The 21,742-nt window shown below is 35.3% G+C and overlaps 2 protein-coding genes across 2 annotated transcripts; one reads left to right on the top strand and one right to left on the bottom strand.

The window, feature by feature from the left end:
* Positions 1-1,586: 1,586 nt before the first annotated feature.
* Positions 1,587-5,775, bottom strand: LOC143604103 (protein MAEA homolog). The gene is made up of 7 exons (XM_077080685.1): positions 5,476-5,775; positions 4,608-4,802; positions 4,313-4,435; positions 4,032-4,217; positions 2,974-3,107; positions 2,635-2,821; positions 1,587-1,908 (listed from the first exon to the last, which is right to left on the bottom strand). The coding sequence occupies exons 1-7, from the start codon at positions 5,770-5,772 to the stop codon at positions 1,807-1,809; spliced, it is 1,224 nt and encodes a 407-aa protein (XP_076936800.1). The 5' UTR covers positions 5,773-5,775; the 3' UTR covers positions 1,587-1,806.
* A 4,227-nt stretch (positions 5,776-10,002) lies between these two features.
* LOC143604099 (uncharacterized) lies at positions 10,003-17,357 on the top strand. The gene is made up of 7 exons (XM_077080682.1): positions 10,003-10,039; positions 11,117-11,969; positions 12,061-12,114; positions 12,947-13,954; positions 14,545-15,366; positions 15,471-15,518; positions 17,244-17,357. Exons 2-7 carry the CDS (start codon positions 11,124-11,126, stop codon positions 17,355-17,357), a joined length of 2,892 nt encoding a protein of 963 aa, XP_076936797.1. The 5' UTR covers positions 10,003-10,039; positions 11,117-11,123.
* The last annotated feature ends 4,385 nt before the right edge of the window (positions 17,358-21,742 follow it).

Raw genomic sequence — 21,742 nt, 5'->3', positions numbered from 1 at the left:
AAATCCTTCAATGTTTCAATGGAAAGTTTGGAAATCCTTGGAATCTTTACCACATTACCAAAATAGCCTTTCTTCTCCACCATCACCAACAATTTTCTCCGGTCACCATCCCCAACGTTATTCCGGCCACCATCACCAACTTATCCGACAAGGTATAAATCACGTTTTTCCGGCAATAGCATTAACAAAGCATCTTCCTAGTCCCCTGCGTTTGGTCAAACCTTTCTGGAAACACCGGTTACCACCTACAACATAATTCCAATGAGACTGAACATTACAACATCCTGTTTTTCCTTTATCGATTTGGACTGTCGGTGGTGGCGGTGATAGATTTTGATTTCAGATCTGGGCCGACAAGTTTCAGACCATGAAAGGCAAACGGTGGGTGGTCAATCGGAGAGGATGATGTATGAACGGCTGAAGCTTGCCTTCCCTGATGGTGGTGGTCGCGACCATGACCGGGGCTTCACAGAGGAGACCATGACGGCATATTCATAGAGGAGAATGGGGTAGGGTTTGTTCAATGAATTTGTTGCATTCAAGGGCAAATTTTTCTTTTTAGATATACATTCCATTCCAATTCAATTAACAAAAAGTATAACCAAACAGATTATTGTTTTTCATAGGAATTCATCAAATTCCAATTCAAATGCCAGTTCCCTCTAAATTCCAATTCCAATTCCAATTCCAATTCCAATTCCAATTCCAATTCCAATTCCAATTCCATAACATTCTTTAAACCAAACACACCCTTAGTCTGTTGAGTTTAAACACCGAATATATTACACTGGTTGTTGCCACTTGCTACTGTTGAACCATCACCACCTTTTGTGTTGGTTGACACAACCGATAATGCGCCTTCAATTATAAATATTTTTACCACAAAATATACCTCCAATTTGACTATCTTTATAGCATTCTCACATGATCCAGACTCTTAATATGCATCTTTGTGAATTTGCAGAAATAATTAGGCCTTTGGCGGGGAAAAACCCAGACCAAAAACAAAGAAATTCATCAAGGACGGCCATGGCTGAGCCTAAAGGCATGCCCGTGCCACTCCAAGACACCCAGAACAAGACCCGAAGCGAGATTTGAAGATTGTTAGTGATATGCGTGCGAACAATTTTCAAAAGTTTGGCTCTACAGTGTTGCTAAGGCGTTGCAAGGTTGGGGACATGACGGTGGCCGGTTGCGTTTCAGAAAGAGGGGGGGGGGGTGGTTGGTGATGACAACAAATAGAGTGTTGCGAAGGTGATGATGTAAGGTTGGTGACCGGTGGTGGTGGTGATATGACGGTGGTCTGGGTTAACCCATTTGGACCGAATAGGCGGTGTTGGCAAACAATAGCCATGGGTAGTGAGTATAACCCATTTGGACCCAATTTAAATTACCAAGTTTCACTACACTGATCCATTTGGGCCCGTTGTATACGTCAAATAGACCCAACCGACCCGTGTTCACTACTAACGAATTGTATACCTAACCTAAGTACCTAGCTATGTTTTCCAAATTAGAAACAAGAAATGCACTTACAATGTTGGCTTATCACGTCATATCGACAAGATAAACTACTGTATCAAAACACAATTTCAATAAAACAGTTAAATATTTTGGGATAATCGACACAAACTGTACATTTGGACATTCAAACAATGTTTTCCAATGAAGGGAAGTTTTATGGCTGATTTAGGTACAAACAACAATTACAAAGACAGATAAGACAGAAACAGAAGGCGATTAGCATATATATATAATTTAAGAAATAAAGGTCATAACATACCTATACTCCGATGAGTAGGTATATTATGAGATAAATGCTTTGGTCACTTCGGTATAGTTGTAAACCTCGCCTGTTCTTGGACAAGTGATTTTTCCATTATTGTTACTCGCCATTTCTTCAAGAGCCTGCTTATCCAAAAATAAATAAGTAAAAAAAAATTAATGACTATTATTATTATTTTGTGTGTTTTTGCCAATTTCACAAATGGGTCGATTTGGGTTATGTTAATCCCAAACAGATCAAACAGGTTATAAACTCGTCCAATAATGCATACAACTAGCCCTGTAAATGAACTAACGTTCAATGAACCGTTTGGCGAGAAAGTTGCTTATGCTCGTTCATTCAATACCTGAATGAACAAGAACACTTTTGGCTCATTTAGTTAAATAAACGAACATGAAAACATGTTTTGTTCGTTCACTTATGCTTGTGAACGTTTGTTCGTTAGTGTTTACATTTGTTACCCGTTACATTTTAGTCTAGTTTTATTCATTTTTGGGCCAACAAACTGATGTTCAAATTTGCTTTAATTGGTCTTCGGTCAGTTATGTTCGTTCATCTATGTTCAATTATGTTCGCTCGTTTACACTATTAGCAAACAAGAATAAACAAACATGAACATGGGCATTTTCTTAACGAAGAAACACGAACAAAAAACCCACGCTCATTTTGTTTGTGTTCAACCGTTTGTTGAGTTAAAATTAAATGAACGAGCACGAACATGCGCCATTCGTGTTTGTTTGGTTTGTTACAGGCCTACATAAAACCTCTGAACCTCCTAATTGTTTTTTTCATACATTTTGATTATTACTGTAATAATATAGTTATGTAATCATATGATCATATCTAACCTTGGTGCTGTAAACATAGCCATTAGGTAAAACGAGTGGTGGGTTCTCAGTATCCATCAGTTCTTTTGTTATGTAACAGACAAGCTTTGAATGGTGTTGCTTTGAAAAAGGTAACGGTGTTGCAAGCTTCCGGAAGCTTTCTTGAGACAAAGGATCTTCTTTTGTGCAATCATCCTCATAACATAATCTAAAGTGGTCAAGGCAAAAACAAAAGATACCTAATAGTCCAGTACAAGCATAGGATTGTTAATTGTTTATAATATGATACCTGATGTGTTAGTAACAAATTATTATTATTTGAGAACATTGTAAAAATAAAAAATAACATCATTAGGATACGGTGTTTTCAGAGCAGATAAGCCTGCTTGAAGAAAGATATTCAACAAAGGCTCGAGTGTCATGCCGTACAACCTACAAAATTCTTGTTTGAATTGATCCATTAAGTAATCCCATTGCTTTGGTTCAAATAACACCTGCCATGAAAAAAACTAAAATTATTAAAAGTCAAGGAGGTTAACCAATGGACGTTTGTATGTATCCATATACAGAGAAGATATAGCCTAAGAAGAAATACGATGATGACATGTGGCGCTAAGAGAAAATCAACATCAGGGGCATCTCAATACATTTTGATGTTTTTTCACCATGATGTTGTTTTCGTTTTCAATTCAAACTGTGTTGTTTTACCATTATAGCAAAAATTTTGTGGGTTTACCCTTTATTGTTGGGTTGTTTTACCATTAAAAAACCTTGTTGGTACAATTATAATGGTAAAACAACACAATGCTCGCTATGATGTTATAATAACACCGCTATATGCTAAAACAGCACACTTTTCACAGCTTATGATGAAAAAATGTCTTTTTTTTTTGAAAAATGCAATACAATATTCAAGCTAAAGATAAAAATGCTTGAGTTTTTAGTGTAATTTTTCTGAAAAAATAATCTCAAATGAAAAGGTTATTTACGTTTAAAAAAGTAGGATAATTTTAAAAAAGTCAACAAATGTGGTTTTTCCGAAAAATGCTCCTCTAGTCCCTTTTCTTCCTACACCTAGATCTCAAACATTGATTTCTTAAAACAATGGTCTGCAATCCTTCTTAGGCTATCTCCACTATATAGTTGAACCTGTCTATCTACACACACACACACACTGCATTCAAAACAGATGCTACTTCTGGTCATGTTAATAGCCTAACGATAAAAAAATATCATCTTAGCCTTTATGTTATTTAATATTAACATCTTTGAGGTATGGTAACATACATGTATCAATATTGATTAAAGTTATGAATTTGTAACTTATTATGAATTTGTGATCTCATCATTCATTTAGTCCACAAAACGAGAAATGCTTATGCTAATTTGACAAAGCATATATTTAGAAAACCACTAACCTTGTATAGCTCCAATCCAGTATAACTTGTGTAAGCCAGTGTGACAAAAACTTTCTGGAACTCTTTCATATATGTAGCCGCCCATGGTGAAAGGTACTTTCTGGCATAAATAATCGCCTGCATATTATTTTCACTACGTACCAATTCAATGAATTCCTGAAGTCTTAACTGAAACTCAAATTTGCTCTGCCATAAAAAAAATCAATATTAGAAACTTTGATGCAAAATTATGTAACTTTTTATATCAATAACAAATACAAGCTATAATCATATAAAAATACCTTAAATTTCTTTAACCTAGATTTGTTATCAGCACACCAAGCTAAAGCAGGGGCTACCTCCTTATTATGCAGAGCATCAATAACTTTTTTAGCTTCATAAAAGATATCAATATCAACAAGATCCTGTCAAAACCAAGCAAGAACCTCAATCCTCAGAATCAACTAGAAACGACACCAAAAAAAAGTCTCAAGCTTTAAATAACATAAGATCTACTTCAAAATCTAAACTTTATGGTCCCAAACAAACACAACACCAACAACACCAATGCTAAAAAAAGGCAGAAAACCACAGTACCTGTATGTTACTAGTTTCAGCAAGCTTTGTGGCAGTATCATAGTATGACATTCGCAGCATATAGTCCACAAGAATTCGGTTCAACCGAGTATTATTCCACTCAGACATATTCTCACTATCTGCAGATTCCAAATGATCAAGCCTGGCCCTACACCTTTGTGCTTGAAGACGCTCAGCCTTACTCCCATCTTCCAACTGATTTTTGCAAAATTAAAACACAGTGATTAACAAATGTTTCCCTATCAATCAATTAATCAATCAATACAATAACAATCAAGTACTTCATTTCGATAACTGAAACCATAGCAAACTAATTGCAATTTAGACTTACAAAGATAGCAAATTGAAAACCAATAAAAAACTAGTAGTGTTCCAATCAATCAAGCACAACTATCAAGTACTGCATTTAGATAATCGCAACCATAGCAAACTAATTTAAGTTTAAGTTTACAAAAAACGAACGATCCAAAATAATTACCTTCCAACTAATTGCTACAAATAAAAACACACTGATTAACAATTTTTTCCCGATCAATCAATCAACACAATAACAATCAGGTACTGCATTTCGAATTTCGACAACCGAAACCCTAGCAAACTAATTGCAATTTAGCTTTACGAGAATATCCAATTGAAAACCGATAAAATATTCCTAGTGTTCCAATCAATCAGTACTGCAAATCAAAACACACTGAACAGAAATTAACAAATGTTTCCCTATGAATCAGTCAATCAATCAATACAATAACAATCAAGTACTCTATTTACACAACCGAAACCCTAGCAAATTAATCAATCAAAGCACAATAACAATCAACTGCAGCATTTAATTAATCAAAACCCTAGCAAACTAAAATCAAACAATTACCTTCCGTTTGAGTCCTTGTAATCTAGAAACGAGTGAATTGAGATGCTGAATAGCGTCATCTCGCGAGATATCGGCGGAATCCGGTATACCGGAGATAACAGCTGACACCTCTTTCTCGACAACGCGGTGGTTGGCACGGATCGTCTTCTTATAGTGTTCGAATGGGACTCGTAATAACTGGTGTTCTAATTTTAACGACTCCGTTAGTTTGGAGGACGGGGTGGTTGTCGCGGTGGTGTTGAGTGACGTAACGGAGGCCGTTGTGGCGGTGGAGTTGCCGTTAGAAATGGGTTCCATTTGAGAAGATGAATCAGGGGGTGGGTAGTGTGTAGAATGAGGATGGTGTGGGAAGAAGGTGTGTATAGTTGTATGCTATACGACGTCGTTACGAGGTGATTGATTTATTACGGGTTGGGTTTGGAGTCGGTCACAGGCGTTTTGATGCCAAATCGCCGGCTACACCGCCCCCCTTCCCAATGGCGTTTTGGTCTTCAAAGTTGTGGCCGGGTCTAGTTTTGATAATTGTGCCGATGTACAATGGCTACAGTAAAATAATATTTATTTTATTATATAAATCATCTCATTTCGTTTATTTCAAACCATCCTCACCATTTTTTAACCCTTCTAACACAAAAACTTTTTTAATCCTTTTCCTTTTTTTTAATTACCTGACAAATATGAATCCAATCAACAATCATATGCTTGGTTTTGTTCGATACTACCGACAACCGACTCAAGCAGTCTCAACTCAAACAATCCTGACACAAATAATTTGCGATCGAACACCACCCTACCGGCCCCTCAATACCTTTTCTCGGTTGGTGTTAATTTCGACCTGAGCATGAGGTGATACATGCAAATGCTAGGTTCCGGTATTCCGAACAACCATAACATGATGGTCGGTTTCCAAAATCCGAGCATGATGGAAGGTTTCCAACATGAGGAAGACAAGACGATGCTGGAAACACAACGCGAGCCGAAGACTAGTGCTAGGTCGAGCCAACGTGGAAAAGGCGGAGGCGGGCGTAGGAGAAAACACACAAAGAAACCCGCCAGCGAACCTCGGACTAAAAAGCAAACTATACCGTTGAAAATGGACGAGTATGAGATAAACGAGTCGTTTACCTCACAAGCATACACTAATATGATTGAGGAGCTAACTACAAAGCTTCAAATGCACTTTACCAAAAATCATCTGATGCATCGTTTAAAAACACCAATTTCATTGAGTGGTTTCTCATGGAATTCTGAGACTCAACTAATTGAGGCTGAGGATGAAGTATGGAATAAATTAATAGATGTAAGCGTTTTAGTTGTTTCCTTAAATAGTTTCCTAAACAATTATAATACTAATTATCTTTATTTTGTTAAATAGTCAAAGCCTGATGCTGTAATGTTGAAGACGAAAAGTGTCAAACTACAATGAAATGCAGAACTATTTGCAAGGGATAGGGCACCCGGTGCACATGCTGAAACCGCTAAAGAAAGAAATGCTTGATTGTAGAAAAATGACAACATTAAAGTAGAAACAATTGCTGACTTGGATGACTTACTAGCTTCCAAAGAAGTAACTCTGAACAACTAATTCATTTTTGATGATGATATTCAAGTGTCAGATTATGTGGTTTCTCCACCCAAGCCGTCTTCAAATGCAAAAAAAATGTAAAAGTAAAAAAAGAAAACTAGAACAAGAAGATCAAGTTGAAGCATTTAACTCGAAGCCTGTGAATTGTCTTGACAATGTGGCTTACACTATTTCAGAAGGTAATAAAAATATTGGCAGAAACGAACAAAACTTTGATCGAGCTTATCATCGCGAGTATACGGATGAGGAAATTTGTGACGAATTAGAGCCAATGGGTTTGGAACCCAATGAAATACCGGACACTTTAATTTATTTGGCTAACAATCAAGCAAAAGAAAGGACATTATTTAGTTGTCTTCAGATGTGTGTGGTATACTGAAAGGTATGATGAGGGATGGTAAGTAAGCAAGTTCAGGAAATGGTGACATTGTTAGTAGTTTTTGATTATGAATTTTATGTTTTTAGTAGTCATCTTTAGACGCCATGTGTTTTTTTGGTAATTTAGGCAAAGATGACATTGTTAGTAGATGCTGGTTATGTATTTTGATACTGTTATTAGTTGTCATCTTTAGATGTTGTGTGTTCGTTTTTTGTTTATTCATGTAAAGATGAAATTGTAAGTAGTTGTTGGCTATGGATCTTGAGAGCAATTATCTTTTGGTTATGGTGAAATGATTACTTTATGCATTTATTGATTCTTCGCTTTGATGTATCATATATGAATTGTGATTGCTGAAATTGTCTGTAACGTGTTGAGAACTGTAATTCAAACAACACTTGATCATTTGGTCGCTGTAGTCTACCTTCTAGCCAACAGAATTCGGATGCTTCTATTATTAAGGCACATGCAAAAGCTTGTGGTATTGAAAAATGTTTGATCATATTTATATTATGTGGTATTGAAATATAGTTTTGGTAATGATTTTAATCATTAAAAGGGAAACGGTCAGGTTCACGTATGTATCCGTGGGAACATGGTTGGAACCGTGAGCCTGTGAAGGTTGATCGTCCGCTGATCAGTTTTCAAACTACAGGTAGTAGTTTTTAAAGGAGCTTATTGTGATCCTAGTGGTACTGTGCAACAACCAACAGGTAGTAGTGCAGAAAAAATGCAAACGGTTCTTGCCACAAAGACTTGGGCCTGCTCCCGCATGACCGGTTTAAAGACCGAACCGACCCATTTGTAAAATGTCTAGTTCCGGGTTTGATATATCTTGCAAAGTGGTTCTGGTCCGGATCAGTCCCTTTGGACAATCCTAGTTAGGGGTGCAAACGAGACGAGCCTAGCCCGAGCTTGATTCAGCTTGCTCGGCTCGTTTAACTTACACAAAGCTCGAGCTTGAGCTTGGCTTGTTTCGATCTTTATTTCTAAAGCTCAAGCTCGCCTCGTGAGTAGTTTTTCAAGCTCGATCTTAACTTGGGCTCTGCTCGTTTACTATTTATTAAAAAACTTATATTTTCATAATTATTTATATAAAAATGATAAGCTCATTTAAGCTTGCGAGCCGGCTCGAACTCGACAAATAAAGCTCGGGCTCGGGCTCGTTTATTAAATGAGCTTACTTTTAGGCTCGGCTCGATTGAGCTTTTTCACGTGCCAATATCGAGTAGCTTGCGAGCATCTCGGCTCGTTTGCATCATAGTCCTAGTTGCATTTATAAGTGCTTGATGTTTAGATAAACAGGTTTTATGTTTCTTAAATTGGTTATAGTTTAGTTTACTTAATAGTAAATTTATTTTGTTGCTTACTTGTGGCAGACTAGGATAATTCAGCTATATTGTGTAGTATTCATGCTCATATGGCAGACTAGTTTAGTACTTAGAAGCAGAGCATGAACAAATAAAGTCTATACACTGAGTTGTATTTGACTAAACCTTTTTATTTTCATCATCATTAAACCAACAACTGAAACCATTCCTTGCAAGTGTGCAGACCAAATAAATCAATAATTGCCAATAAAATAATAAAAGATACATACAAATTAATAATACACATTAGTTAAAGTAATAATACAAAGATTTTAATGACTGCAAGGATAAATGTTGTGAAATAAGTCTGCTATCTTTTTGACAAGTTGGAATGTTATAAGATGTGTTTTTGTTTTAATTTTACTAAAAGAGTATAATAGTAAAAATGTAACTTTCTTCTTTTCCTTTCCTTCCATCTCAAGAACACATAAAATGCTTAATTTTCTTTCTTTTCCTTTCATTTTCATTAAACTCAGGAACACTAAAGAAAATCCTAGCTTTTCCTTTCTTTTCTTTTCCTTTCTATTCTACTGTGTTCCCGAGTTCAACTTAAGGAAGGAAAGAAAAGGAAAGGGGAAGAAAGAAAGATAGGTTGTGTTCCTAAGTTTTTTTAGGGGAAGAAAGGAAAGGAAAGTTAATAATGGTGTGTTCCCAAGTTTCATTAAAGGGGAGAAAGGAAAGGAAAGATAGGAAAAGATAGAGAGAAATATGAGTAAATTGTTTCCTTCCAAAATGGAAGGAATTGAATGGAAAAGAAAGGAAAAGAAAATGAAGATAAGAAAGGAAAGGGGAGAGAAAGGAAATGAATGGAAATGGTTTCTTTTCCTTTCCATTCCATTCCTTCGTTAAGTAAGCTCGGGAACACAGCGAAATTTTCTTTCTTTTCTCTTGTTAAATGAAACTCTGAAACACAGTGTAACTGTTTCTGTTGATGGAAATAAGTCGCACGAAAAAAACAAGTTGTCGTTAAAAGTAGTAAAAAGTAGTCATAGTGGGCTGAATTATTTGTAGGCCATTGAGAAACTTAAATTATTTGTGCAGGCCATTGAGAAACTTAAATTATTTGTGTAGTCCTGGCATCCATAATCAAAAGTTAAAGTCTCCTTACATCTACATAAAGCCGATAAAGGCCTTCTGGTGATCTTCCAGCATAGTTTCTCTCCACGTTATTTGTAGTCTTCCGATCTAAAGATATTTGCTGGCCATTTTCTCCTAGTTAATCAGAGCAAGGTACGCAGGATGTCCACAGCATGATTTGTATGCGTTATAATTTCGAAATTGTGTTTTTTGTGCTTAATTTTGCATCATTTGGATAGTTTATGGTTAATTATTTATACATGGTTATAATAATTAAGTAGTGTTAGTTGCAGATTGATTGATTTTGAACTTGGATGGTTGAGATTAGTTTAAGAAGGTGTATGGGATTGAGTTTCAAAATGGCTTATTAACTTATTGGCTTTTTAAAAAGCCAGAGTCAAAAAAACAAAAGCAAAAAAGCAAGTTAATTAATACGAAAAGCCATAAAAACCTGGGTTTTCAAAACTTCTTTTGGCGTTTGATAACAAATTACCAACCTACCCTCGTCCTTTACCCTTCATCACCATCACTTACCCCCACCGCCACCTCTTGCCACCACCATCGCCACCACCCACCACCTCACCACCGCCACCACCTCCCCACCGCCACTGCCGCCACCGCCAGCACCTCCCACCACCACCACCCACCGCCACCAACTCCCACCCTTGCCACCGCCACTGCCACAACCACCACCACCCACCGTCACCTACTTTTTTTTTAAAAAAAAAAAACAAATTTTTAAAAAATGTCCTTTGTGGTCATTTAACATGAATAAGCTAAGCCAAACACTTTTTAAAAACAACTTATTGACTTTTCACTCTACAAAAGCTTATACAAACACTTTTTTAAAAACTCATTTTGAAAAATTATAAGTCAATAAACACATTTGACCAAAAGCACTTCTGGAGCTAAATAAGCAATCTCATACACCTCCTAAGAAGTCTTTAAATGACCAAAATTTTGGTACAGAGGACGGGGTAAATTATAAGTATTCTTTTAAATAACTACAAAAGTTCGTGGATGATTGTGCCTAAAAGATAAATTTGTCTCTTTAAACTGTTAACCACGCACATTCAGTGTAAAAAAGTGCCTACTAAGGCTTAACCACCTTACTTGCGTGATTTGAGATGGGCCAAGTGGCGCTACCTTATTGGTCTAAAGCGGTATTTTAGAAATTTCTTGGCCAACAATGTCTGTTTGATAATTTCCCTTTTATTCATTTTAAAACAGAAAGAGGATGTCTGCTCCTCTAGAGATCCCACTAAAAGAGATAAAATCGGTCACCAACAACTTTGACGATGCAAATTTCATTGGAGAAGGTTTTCTAGGGAAGATTTATAAAGGACGGCTCTCTCTATCCAGTGAGTTGGTCGATGTTGCCGTACGCAGGTTGGATAATAGTTTTCGGCTGCAAGAGTTGGCGTTTGAAAAGGAGATTTCTATTCTTTCTCGTCTTAAGCACAAAAACATGGTCTCAATTGTCGGGTTTTGTTATGAGGACAATGAGATGCTTATTATAAATGAGCGTGTCGCCCGTGGAAGTCTAAGGAGGCGTCTAAGTGACCAGGAACTTACATGGACGAGAAGATTGCAAATAAGTGTTGGGGCCGTGCGTGCTTTGAGTTACTTGCATAACTCTAGCATAATACATCATAGCATCAATACCAATACAATCTTAGTAGATGAAAATTGGGAAGCCAAGATATCTGGCTTTGAGTACTCCATGACAATACCGGCAGGAGATCTAGACCTGGCGTACGAAAAGCTTGGAATCGGGATCTACAAGTCTGATGTTTTCTCCATTGGCATTGTATTGTTTGAGCTCTTGTGCGGAAAGAAAGCATTCGTTTCAGAAGATAATAACAGATTTCAAACTTCATTAGCCATATTCAATTATGAAAATAGAACAGTGAATGATTTGGTTGATCCGGATCTATTTAGCCAAATGGATCCATTATCATTCAAAATCTTTTCGGAAACAGCTTATAGTTGTCTGAACAATCAAAGATCACCACCAACTATGGATGAGGTCCTCAAAAGACTTGAGAGAGCATTGAAAGTTCAACAGAGGCATGAAAATAATGTAAGACCATACTTCATTGTTTTTTTTTTCCTCATTATTGTCATACAGCCTAAAGTTTATTAATTTGTTCATTGTTGCAATGATATTACAGGAAACCTCAACAGTTAACGTTGAACGTACAATACCAGACCACTTGTCGTTGAAGGTACCGCGCTTATTTGTTTTGAGGCGATTGTGCTAGTACTTAGTTGTTATTTTGTGCCCATACGACTATCAATGTTTTGTAACCAGGTAGGTTATAAAGTGGTTGTCAGCCATCCGTCTTACCAGGTCACCTGTTAAAACCGATTTCAAAACCAAATGGCATCAAGAAATGATTTAATAATTACAAAGTTATTTGACAAAACAAAAACAAAATGTGAAATGCATTATGTTATCTTGTATTTACAATATCTACAGACTACCTAAAAAAATAAAAATAAATACAGAGTTTAGAAGGAAATAATTAAAGAAAAACTTGTGGGAAAAGATACCGACACACGTTTTACACAGAAAGCAATTAAAATGATTATCGGTATCGGTACTGATGTTATGGTACCTACCGGCAGTATAGCCTAAGATACGAAAATTAAACATAGTCAGTTTTTTTACAAAGTTAATGAACACAAGTTTTTAGAGAAAAATCAAAATAGTAAACAATTAAATGGGCTAAAAACTTATATTTTATATTATTTTTTTTAGTATAAAGTATAATAATGTAGAAAAAAGGAAAAAAAAGATTTAAATGGTTCAGCGGATCAAAATTTATATGTATTTTAATTTGTACTGCTTTCAAACCCGCTTTCTTTATCCCAATGGTCTATATCAGACAACCTTTTGTTATTCGTTGATATCACCTGTAAACTTTTTTCTCTCGAGAATATCAATCAAGTGTTAGAAATTTATATATATATATTATTTCTTAATTATCAGCCTTACTAGTTACTAGCAAGTATAGGCTGCAACACTCTCCTTTTCTCTAACATGTATCGTTGCAGCTGAAGAGCATAGAGCATATGAGGATTCCACTAGCTGATATTTTGTTGGCCACCGAGAACTTTACCAAAGGGGGCATCGTGTCAGCTGGTGGATATGGTTCAGTGTACGAAGCAGAACTTGACCATGTAGATAAATCATATTGCTTTGCAAATGAATGGAAGAATGACCGTGAGGTACCTAAGAAACGCAGCAAAGTTGCTATAAAACGCATCATTGATACAGAAGATGAGATAGCAGAACAAGGATTTTTTGCAGAAATTAAAATGCTTACGTGTTGTAAGCATTCCAGCATAATCACTCTACTTGGCTTTTGTGACGAAGGTAGTGAAATGATCCTTATTTATGAGTATGCTTCAAATGGGAGTCTCAACTATCATTTACAAAACAAGAGTAATAATTATAATGATAGTTGGGCTCAACGAGTGAAAATCTGCCTTGATGTTGCAAAGGGACTAAGTTTCCTTCACACTACTGAGGGAGACCGAAGAGAGATAGTGCATCGTGACATCAAGAGCGCTAACATTCTATTAGACGAGAATTTTGAAGCAAAGATTGGTGACTTTGGGCTTTCTCTGTTCTCTTATGTTGGTAAACAACATTACACTAGGTATACAAGAGAAGTTGCAGGCACAATAGCGTACATGGATCCACAATATTACAAGGACGCTAAGTTGAAAAAAGAATTAGACGTCTACAGTTTTGGAGTAGTTCTGTTCGAGGTCTTATGTGGTGCGGTTACCTATCATAGAAAATATGCTGAGAACAATAAGAGAGGGCTTGCACTCATAGCAAGACAACACTTCAAAAAGGGAACAATACATGAAATAGTAGATCCAAAAATAAAAGAAGAGATTAATGAAAGCCTCTTAACTTCAATTATAGGGCACGATCAAAAGTCTTTGGACACGTTTACCAAAATTGCCTATAAATGCTTGGCAGAAGCACAAGAGGATCGTCCAACAATGAAAGTCGTAGTCGATGAACTTGAGAAAGCCTTATTCTTTCAAGTAAGTTTATGTTCAAAATATAGAACCTTTCTTTTTTTTTCTCTTCAGGTAAGTCATTTTATTTATAAAGTTCTAGAACTATTGATTTATAAAAATATGTTTAAAATTATTATTATATGATACATAATATAGGGTCAAATTCTTCTACAAAAGAACGCAAAAATGAAAAGGATGAGAAAAATTTGTGACCTAAAAAATCCCTTAAAAATAATTCAAAAAGAACAATAATAATAAAAAATCATAACTCAACCCATAAGTCAAAAACGAAAAAACTAAAATGTTTCTACCATCGCCCTCGTTCAAAAAAAGAAAAAAGATTATTGCGTTTGTGTGTGCTTTTTTGTGTTGTGTTTTTTTTCCTATCTTCTAACGTGAATCTGACACACATAAGTATTAAAACCTCAGCCTTAAACCAGACACGGCTGGTGTTAGTTGTTTCAGGCCGGCCCGAGAATACAAAATAAATCCAGGGCCAGAGACATGTAAAAAAATCAACTTTTACAAATGATTTTTATCCATAATACTTTGAAACGCTTTTTCCCTCTCATTAACGTTCACCCTCTTATTATTTTTCTTTTTTTGCTGTTTAGACTAACAGGGTAAAAAAAGTCCAACTTCAAGAGATATTAGTCGCCACCAATCACTTTTCATTTGAAAGTCTCATCCAGGAAGGTGAATTAGGAAATCTTTACAAAGGAAAACTCTTTCAGTCTGGGAAGTTGATGGATATCGTCGCCCGGAGGTTCAATCGTAAAAATGGGCAAGGAGATGTTGAGTTCCAGACTGAGATTTCCATGCTGTCTAGTCTCAAGCATAAGAATATCATCTCTATCTTTGGGGCTGTTGATGAGAATGGTGAAAAGATCGTAATCTACGACCTAGCATCTCACGGAACTTTGTACCAACATTTAATTGATCCAACTCTCAACTGGTCACTAAGACTACAAATATGTTTAGGTGTTGCGAGGGCGTTGAGCCACATACACTATGATGTAATACATTGTGACATCAACAGCTCTAAGATATTTTTGGATAAAGACTGGGAGCCTAAGATATTTGGTTTTGAATTTTCCACAAACTATCCTCAAAGTTGGAGGCATCGCCTTCTCTACTCTCGCCACTTTCACGACACGATGACACCCAAATTTGATGTTCATTGTTTTGGTGTATTGATGCTTGAAATCCTTCGCTGGACGAAACCAATGATTAGAGAAGATGATGTAGAGGAAGAAGCGGATGTCGACCTTGTTGATCCTAATTTAAGAAAACAAATTGACGCGCATTCGTTTAACAGTTTCTTAAACATTGCTAAAACCTGCTTGAAAAACGATCCTATGAAACACCCAACTATGAATCAGATTGTCAAAAAACTTGGGGAGGAATTGGAACCTCAATGGAAGGATAAAAATCTTGTAAGACCATCCTTCTGTAATTGTGTTGCTAACTTTCATCCTTATGTTATTAGTATTTTGATGTTTATTTATTTACTTTCTTTTTGTGATGATTTGTCTTAAAGGAACATTCAGCAGCTGATAGAGATGCATCAACCAAGCGCCAGCTGAATGTAAGCATATATCTTTTTAATTATATATAGTTTGAGGTGATTATCGTAAATAATTTTTTAACCATAATAGCGGCACGGCATTTAACTACGAATTAGATTTCTTTTAGTTTGTTTAAATTACACGATAAACTTTTAAAATCGAACCAAGCATGAAATTGTTTGATAGTCTCTTAATGGATAAGTAACAGAACATCTACGCCTAATTAATCGGTTAGGCCTCTTAATGGATCAGCGTTGCCAAACAGCCCTTAGGTTATCTTTTGCCGCACAATTCTCAACACCGTTTCAAAGGAAAATTTCGTTATACCCTTGAAAATTTGCATAATATATATCGTATTTACATCTCTCAAAAATTCACATGGAATTACCCATTTAAAATAGTTGAAACTTCATATTCTCCCATCTCATTACGTACTATTTATAACTCTCTGCTTTCTGCCTACGCTCGCTCTTAACAATGTTTTAAAGAGGAGTATGAATGTCATTAATTTAAAAATCACTATATTTGATATTATGATTATGATTTATATTAGGTAAACATGATATTTTGGATATATGAAATTATCCCGATTTAAGAAGTTATGTGGTGTTTTCTTTCTTAATTGTCAAGTAAACTTGCTTGGTTCTTGCTATTGAGTGAAATGTATCTAAATTTGAATCATTTCACAATTTAGAACACTTATAAGATGTTTAGGAATGGGAATGTTTTTTTCTCTAATTTATTAAGTAATGACATTGAAAATGAGTTGTTGACCAAGTTAGTTGCTCAGTTGACTTTAAGTCATAGCAATGGAAAGCGCAGCGCTTTGGCGCCTAGGCGCAAATTTTGGGCAAGGCGTTCATTTGACGCGTACTTTGACTGAAGTCGTAAATATGGGAGAAAAAATCTGCAACCGGATATTTTTGTTGATTTTTTTTCCATTGATTTTATTTGATCTCTCTCTTAAATGATTTACCTAAATTTATGGGATTAACAATTAACTCTATTATTTATCTTTATAGTGAACGATATTTAGAGGTTAGTAATGTTTATTTATTTTTTAAATTTTGTTTTCAATTAAGTTGTTAATTTCTGCTAAGATTATGAAGATGCATGAAGATGCTTTGTCTTAACCTGCTTGCTAAAGTTATATTTATTACTTTATGAATTTTTTGCTTTCGAGCATGAACAATTTGGTTATTTTGGATTTTCATATGCTTTTGGTAACTATGATTGATTATTATGCTTTTGAAATGGTTTGGTATTTGAATAAACTGTTGTTTGCCATTACAAATTTTGCTTGCAATTTTTTTTATTTAAGTGTGCTTTTCATTCTATAGGCCAGCTCTTTTGATGCCTATGCACCTTAAGTGTGCCTATTACATTTAATAACTATGCTTCAGTTAGTTTTTATGTAAGTTAGGTTTGTTGTTAGCCTAACTACCACAAGTGTTATGCATTTGTCTATATATAGAGGTTTAGCGACCATTTTCTTATTTTAATCGGGTTAGGCTAAACTAGGGATGAGATCTGTATCGTACCGGTTTCACACTGGTACTAAAAATCGCAAAATTTTGGTACCATTATTTAATGTAAAATTGTGGAAATACCGGTACCGTACAAGTACCAAAACTCAAAACTTGGTACCGACGGTACCAAATCGGTGCAGAATTTGGTACCGGTGATGGGCCTAGTTTTGTATTTTAGTCTTTTGTATTTACTTAAACTGTGATTGTTGTATTTAGGTAGCTTGTTGGTTGTCGTTCATTGTATATTTAGGCCCGAGGCCTTTGTATGGTTTAGCCCAATGGGTCGTTAATAATATGAATGGAAGCATGGAAATCTTCCACTATAAATAGTGAAGACTTCACATCCAAAACAAGCTTTTTCCAAAAACATAATCTTATCCATCCATACAACCTCTTGCTCTTTCTCTCAACCCTCTCTTTCTCTCCTACCTTCTTGGAAATAAACCAAACACTCCAAGATCCATGATCTAGGTTAACCACTAGTGATCTCCGCTAGCTGGTGGTCTGACTCGAGAACTTTATTATTAGATCCGTCACGGGACCTACAATCGGTACCAGTTGGTACCCGTGCCGAAATGCCCATCCATTGACTAAACATATCCAATCCTCGTACTTGTCATAACCTTCCCCTAAGGCCTGAATGCTGATTTTAACAGTTTTATTTGACATATTTCTACCATCTAACATTTTTTTAAATTTTATTCTCTCTTAAAGGTTTCATTTTTATATTTTTTGTTTATTTCCTTTTGTGTTTATTGTCTTTGATCATAATAATAATATGTAAGGCCCCGATCCCGGTGCCCTACATTAGGTGTTCGAATTACTCATAAACACAATTCTAAATTTTTATGTTTTTTTGTTTATTTCCTTTTGTGTTTATTGTCCTTGATCATAATAATAATATGTAAGGCCCCGATCCCGGGCCCAACATTGGGTGTTTGAATTACTCATAAACACAATTCTAAATATCAGAGTGAAAATAACTAAAACTTCAAACATCATTACACAATCTCAAATTATAACAAACATTTAAACATGTTTTATAAGTTCAAACATCACATAACATTTTAACTTCAAATCTTCAAATGCCAATTTTATGAACCTTCTTCATGAACTTCGTTATTAGTACCAAGTTCCGTGGGATTGTGAGATTCTTGTTGTGCCCTGTAAAATGCTTCATCAAACCAACAGGCCTTTCTAATATAGTTATGGATCGCCCTCGATGCTATCACAATTCTCACTTGGTGCTTGTACTTGTAATTAACATGCATATCTCTTAATAACGCCCACCTAGCCTTCCACACTCCAAAAGTTCGTTCAATGATATTCCGCAGTGATGAGTGGTGATAGTTAAAGGTCTCTGTTGGTCCGCGAATAGCACTAGTCTATCCACCTTGAAAATCCGGTAGATGATAACGAATGCTAGTACCTTTGTATGGTGCAAGATCCCCCTTAGTAGGTATCCGTTATCAACAACATAATATTTATCTGCAAATAAAACAAAGACTTGTTATTTGTTTCAAACAAGTATTAGAAACATAAAAATTGCATTAGTAAAAAAATGATACTAACCGCTCGTTGGACGTGGAAAATGAAGCTCCGGTCTCTGTACGACTTCATTGAAAATTCTTGTGTCATGTGCAGTCCCCTCCCATCTAGCTCACACAAATGTAAAGCACATATTAAAATCACAAACAACCATTATATTTTGTGTTGCATATCCCTTTCGACCAATGTACTTTGCTTGATTGCTCTGTGGGATGCCCTCACATGTGTCCCATCTATAGCGCCAATGGAATCCTACAAATACAATATATATCATAATTAAATCATTTGTTAAAGATTGACAACGATCAAAGTAAATAGAATATTGAATAATACCTTGAACATTGTATAATATTGGGGATTATTTAGTATATGTATAGGTACATCTTCATTATAATTTGCGGCTAGCCTGATGATGTCGGCACTCATCTTAAGCACGGTTACTAAAACTGTATGGAAATGTCTATGAATGGTTTCCCCGGAATGGTTAGAAGATTCTTGCACAAATCTATTCGTACATCCATGAGCGAAAGTCATCAAGAAGATTCTGACCGACTCCTCAATAGATATATTACGTGTTTGTTTCAATCCGTAATTAGCTACAAGATTTATACATAACTGTCTAAAAACTGGTACGTGCAATCTAAAAATTTCATAACACTACCTCGGATGGCCATTTAATATTTCATTAATAAATAATTCCCTGTGCGATTCGAGGTGTGGCATGGCGTTCGTGCGATACGCAAGTTACGTGCTTTCACAACTATTGCACATAACAATTTGAATTCCACATCCTCATCATCCGAATATTCTTTATCATCGTATGAATCGGAGTTGTCACTATCCGTCCTATATAATATAAATTTAAAATCAAGACGATAACACGTAATGTCAAATGATAACACATAATGTCAAATGATATATCATAATGTCAAACAATAACACCTAATGTCAAATGATAGCACATAATGTCAAACGATAAGATATAATGTCAAACGATAAATCATTGTTCAATAAGTAACTTAAGGTACTCCATCTTTGCTTCGTGAGTCGTTGGAAACATAAAAGCTTCACGAATTTGCTTTTTAGTTAAGACATTCAATGCTTGTGAATACTTTTTAGAACCTTTGTTGAAATCCGTAAAAATGCGGACAATGTTCATGCAATCTGATATTGTTGGAGAGTGACTATTCGGCGTGTATTTTGTTGTTAAGACATCCAATGCAGCATCTATTTTTTCTTCAATATATGAAATTTTACTCTTGGTTGAGCGATTGTTGATAACATCTTTAGACTTCTTCCTTTTACCCAAACGACTTTCAACAAAAGTAGGAAAAAAAGGCTCTTCATCACCAAAATGCATGTCATCACCAAAATTGATTCCATCTCCTGCGCCCTCTACATCTTCCGGATTGCTATTGTTTTAAAATTGTAACGGAGTCATAGTCTAATCTCCAATGGCAACACAATCCCGAAACGAAGGAGCATAATGTGTCTCGTATATGTCCAAATTTGTGTCCTTAAATTTGGCAAACTCTTTATCTACCTAAAAGATAAACGGATTTCACGATGCAATTTTAACTAACATAATTAAAAATAATAGTGGAACCTACCTTTATTTTCTCCTCCCACCACTCAGGTGATGCATCAATTAAGCTTCTTGTCCCATCGATTCCAGTTTCAAGCTTCATTAAGCGGTCATAAAGCTTCCAATCTTTTTTCATGTTGTCCCATTTGTTTTTAAGTTGTTTTTTATCAAAGTTTTTACCAATTTTTTCCTTCATGGTTTTTCCTAAATTTGCCCACCCAACCTTACTAAAATGAGCCGGGCCTATTCCCTTTTCTAAGTTTAGTCAAGCAAGCATTGATAAACTCCATGAGTGTAGCATTATCCCATACGATTTTTGGTTTAGTCTTTTTATTTGATGTTTCACAATCAACAACATTAGAGTTGTTTCCATCATTGTCTGATAATAACGTAGTACCACAATTCAACAAGAAGATAGCAAATTATCAAAAATTAGTACACGTTCTTTACATGGGCAAACCTTATTTTCTTTGTTTCATAATGTATTATAATATCACATTGCAAGCATATAAAAATTTATTGCAAGAAAGTATGTAAAGTTTTATAACTCTTGACTATAGTGAATGAATTTACAATAACAAGAAAGCACATGATAAAACATATGGCAAACACCCTCTTATAAAATCATCTAGAGTAGAAATAATATAGCCATATAATCTACAACAACAATAATATAAATATCTACAGTAAAGTATAATAATTAAAGAAAAAGTATAATAATTGAGATGACGTGCAATATAGGAAAAGAATAATAATTAAAGGAGATGACGTACAATAAAGTCAAAAATTATTCTTGAAGAGGAATTGGCTGGTCTGCGGCAACGAGAGAACAAGAGAAGAACAACAGCTAAGTGTCATTTTATGAATATATTTTGGATTAGGGTAAAGGGTGGGTAAATTAGTAATTTTTCAATCAAAAAGCCAAAAGTGTTTTTGAAAAGCTAAGTTTTGAAGTTTTTGGAAAATAGCTTTTCCAAGCAAATCAAAAAGTCAAAACAAAAACAAAAAGGACTTTCACATTTTCCAAACACTTTTTTAACTTATTGGCTTCTTGCTTCTTGAAGAAGCCAATAAATATTTTTCAAACTTAATCCCAAACACCCTCTAAAAGAATCACCAAATCAAAATATAATATATGTAAAACACCTTGTTAATAGCATAAAAAGCCAAAAGATGTGAGATATTAATCTACAAAAAAAATTCAGATGAAATCCATCAAAATCGATGAATAGAGAACAAAAATTTCACACCACATGTACACCTTGAAGATGATGATGATGATGATACCCTCCTCAGACCCTACTATAGCTTTGCTATTGGTGGGATATACTGAGTACGATGATAATGATGATGATGATGATGTACACCTTGAAGATAAAACAGATGGTTACAGAGTATGCAGATCTGAGTGCCACTTGCTCTCTCTCTACTCTTTTCTCTCCAACCTTCCTACATGAGGGCATCACTTGTAGGTCCTCTAGATAGATCTCACATCTTAACTCCAATCAATCAGTGTTGTTAGTGGAAATTGCCAACAACACTCGGATCTCGGATCTTAGTTTTGTATATATAAAGAGAGAAA

Source organism: Bidens hawaiensis, unplaced genomic scaffold (genome assembly GCF_021521415.1).
Source record: "Bidens hawaiensis isolate Kalapana, Puna unplaced genomic scaffold, B.hawaiensis_p1.1 tig00063918_1, whole genome shotgun sequence".
Lineage (NCBI taxonomy): Eukaryota > Viridiplantae > Streptophyta > Magnoliopsida > Asterales > Asteraceae > Bidens > Bidens hawaiensis.
The sequence above is the reverse complement of the archived record's forward strand: the minus strand, read 5'-3'. Positions and strand labels throughout refer to the sequence as shown.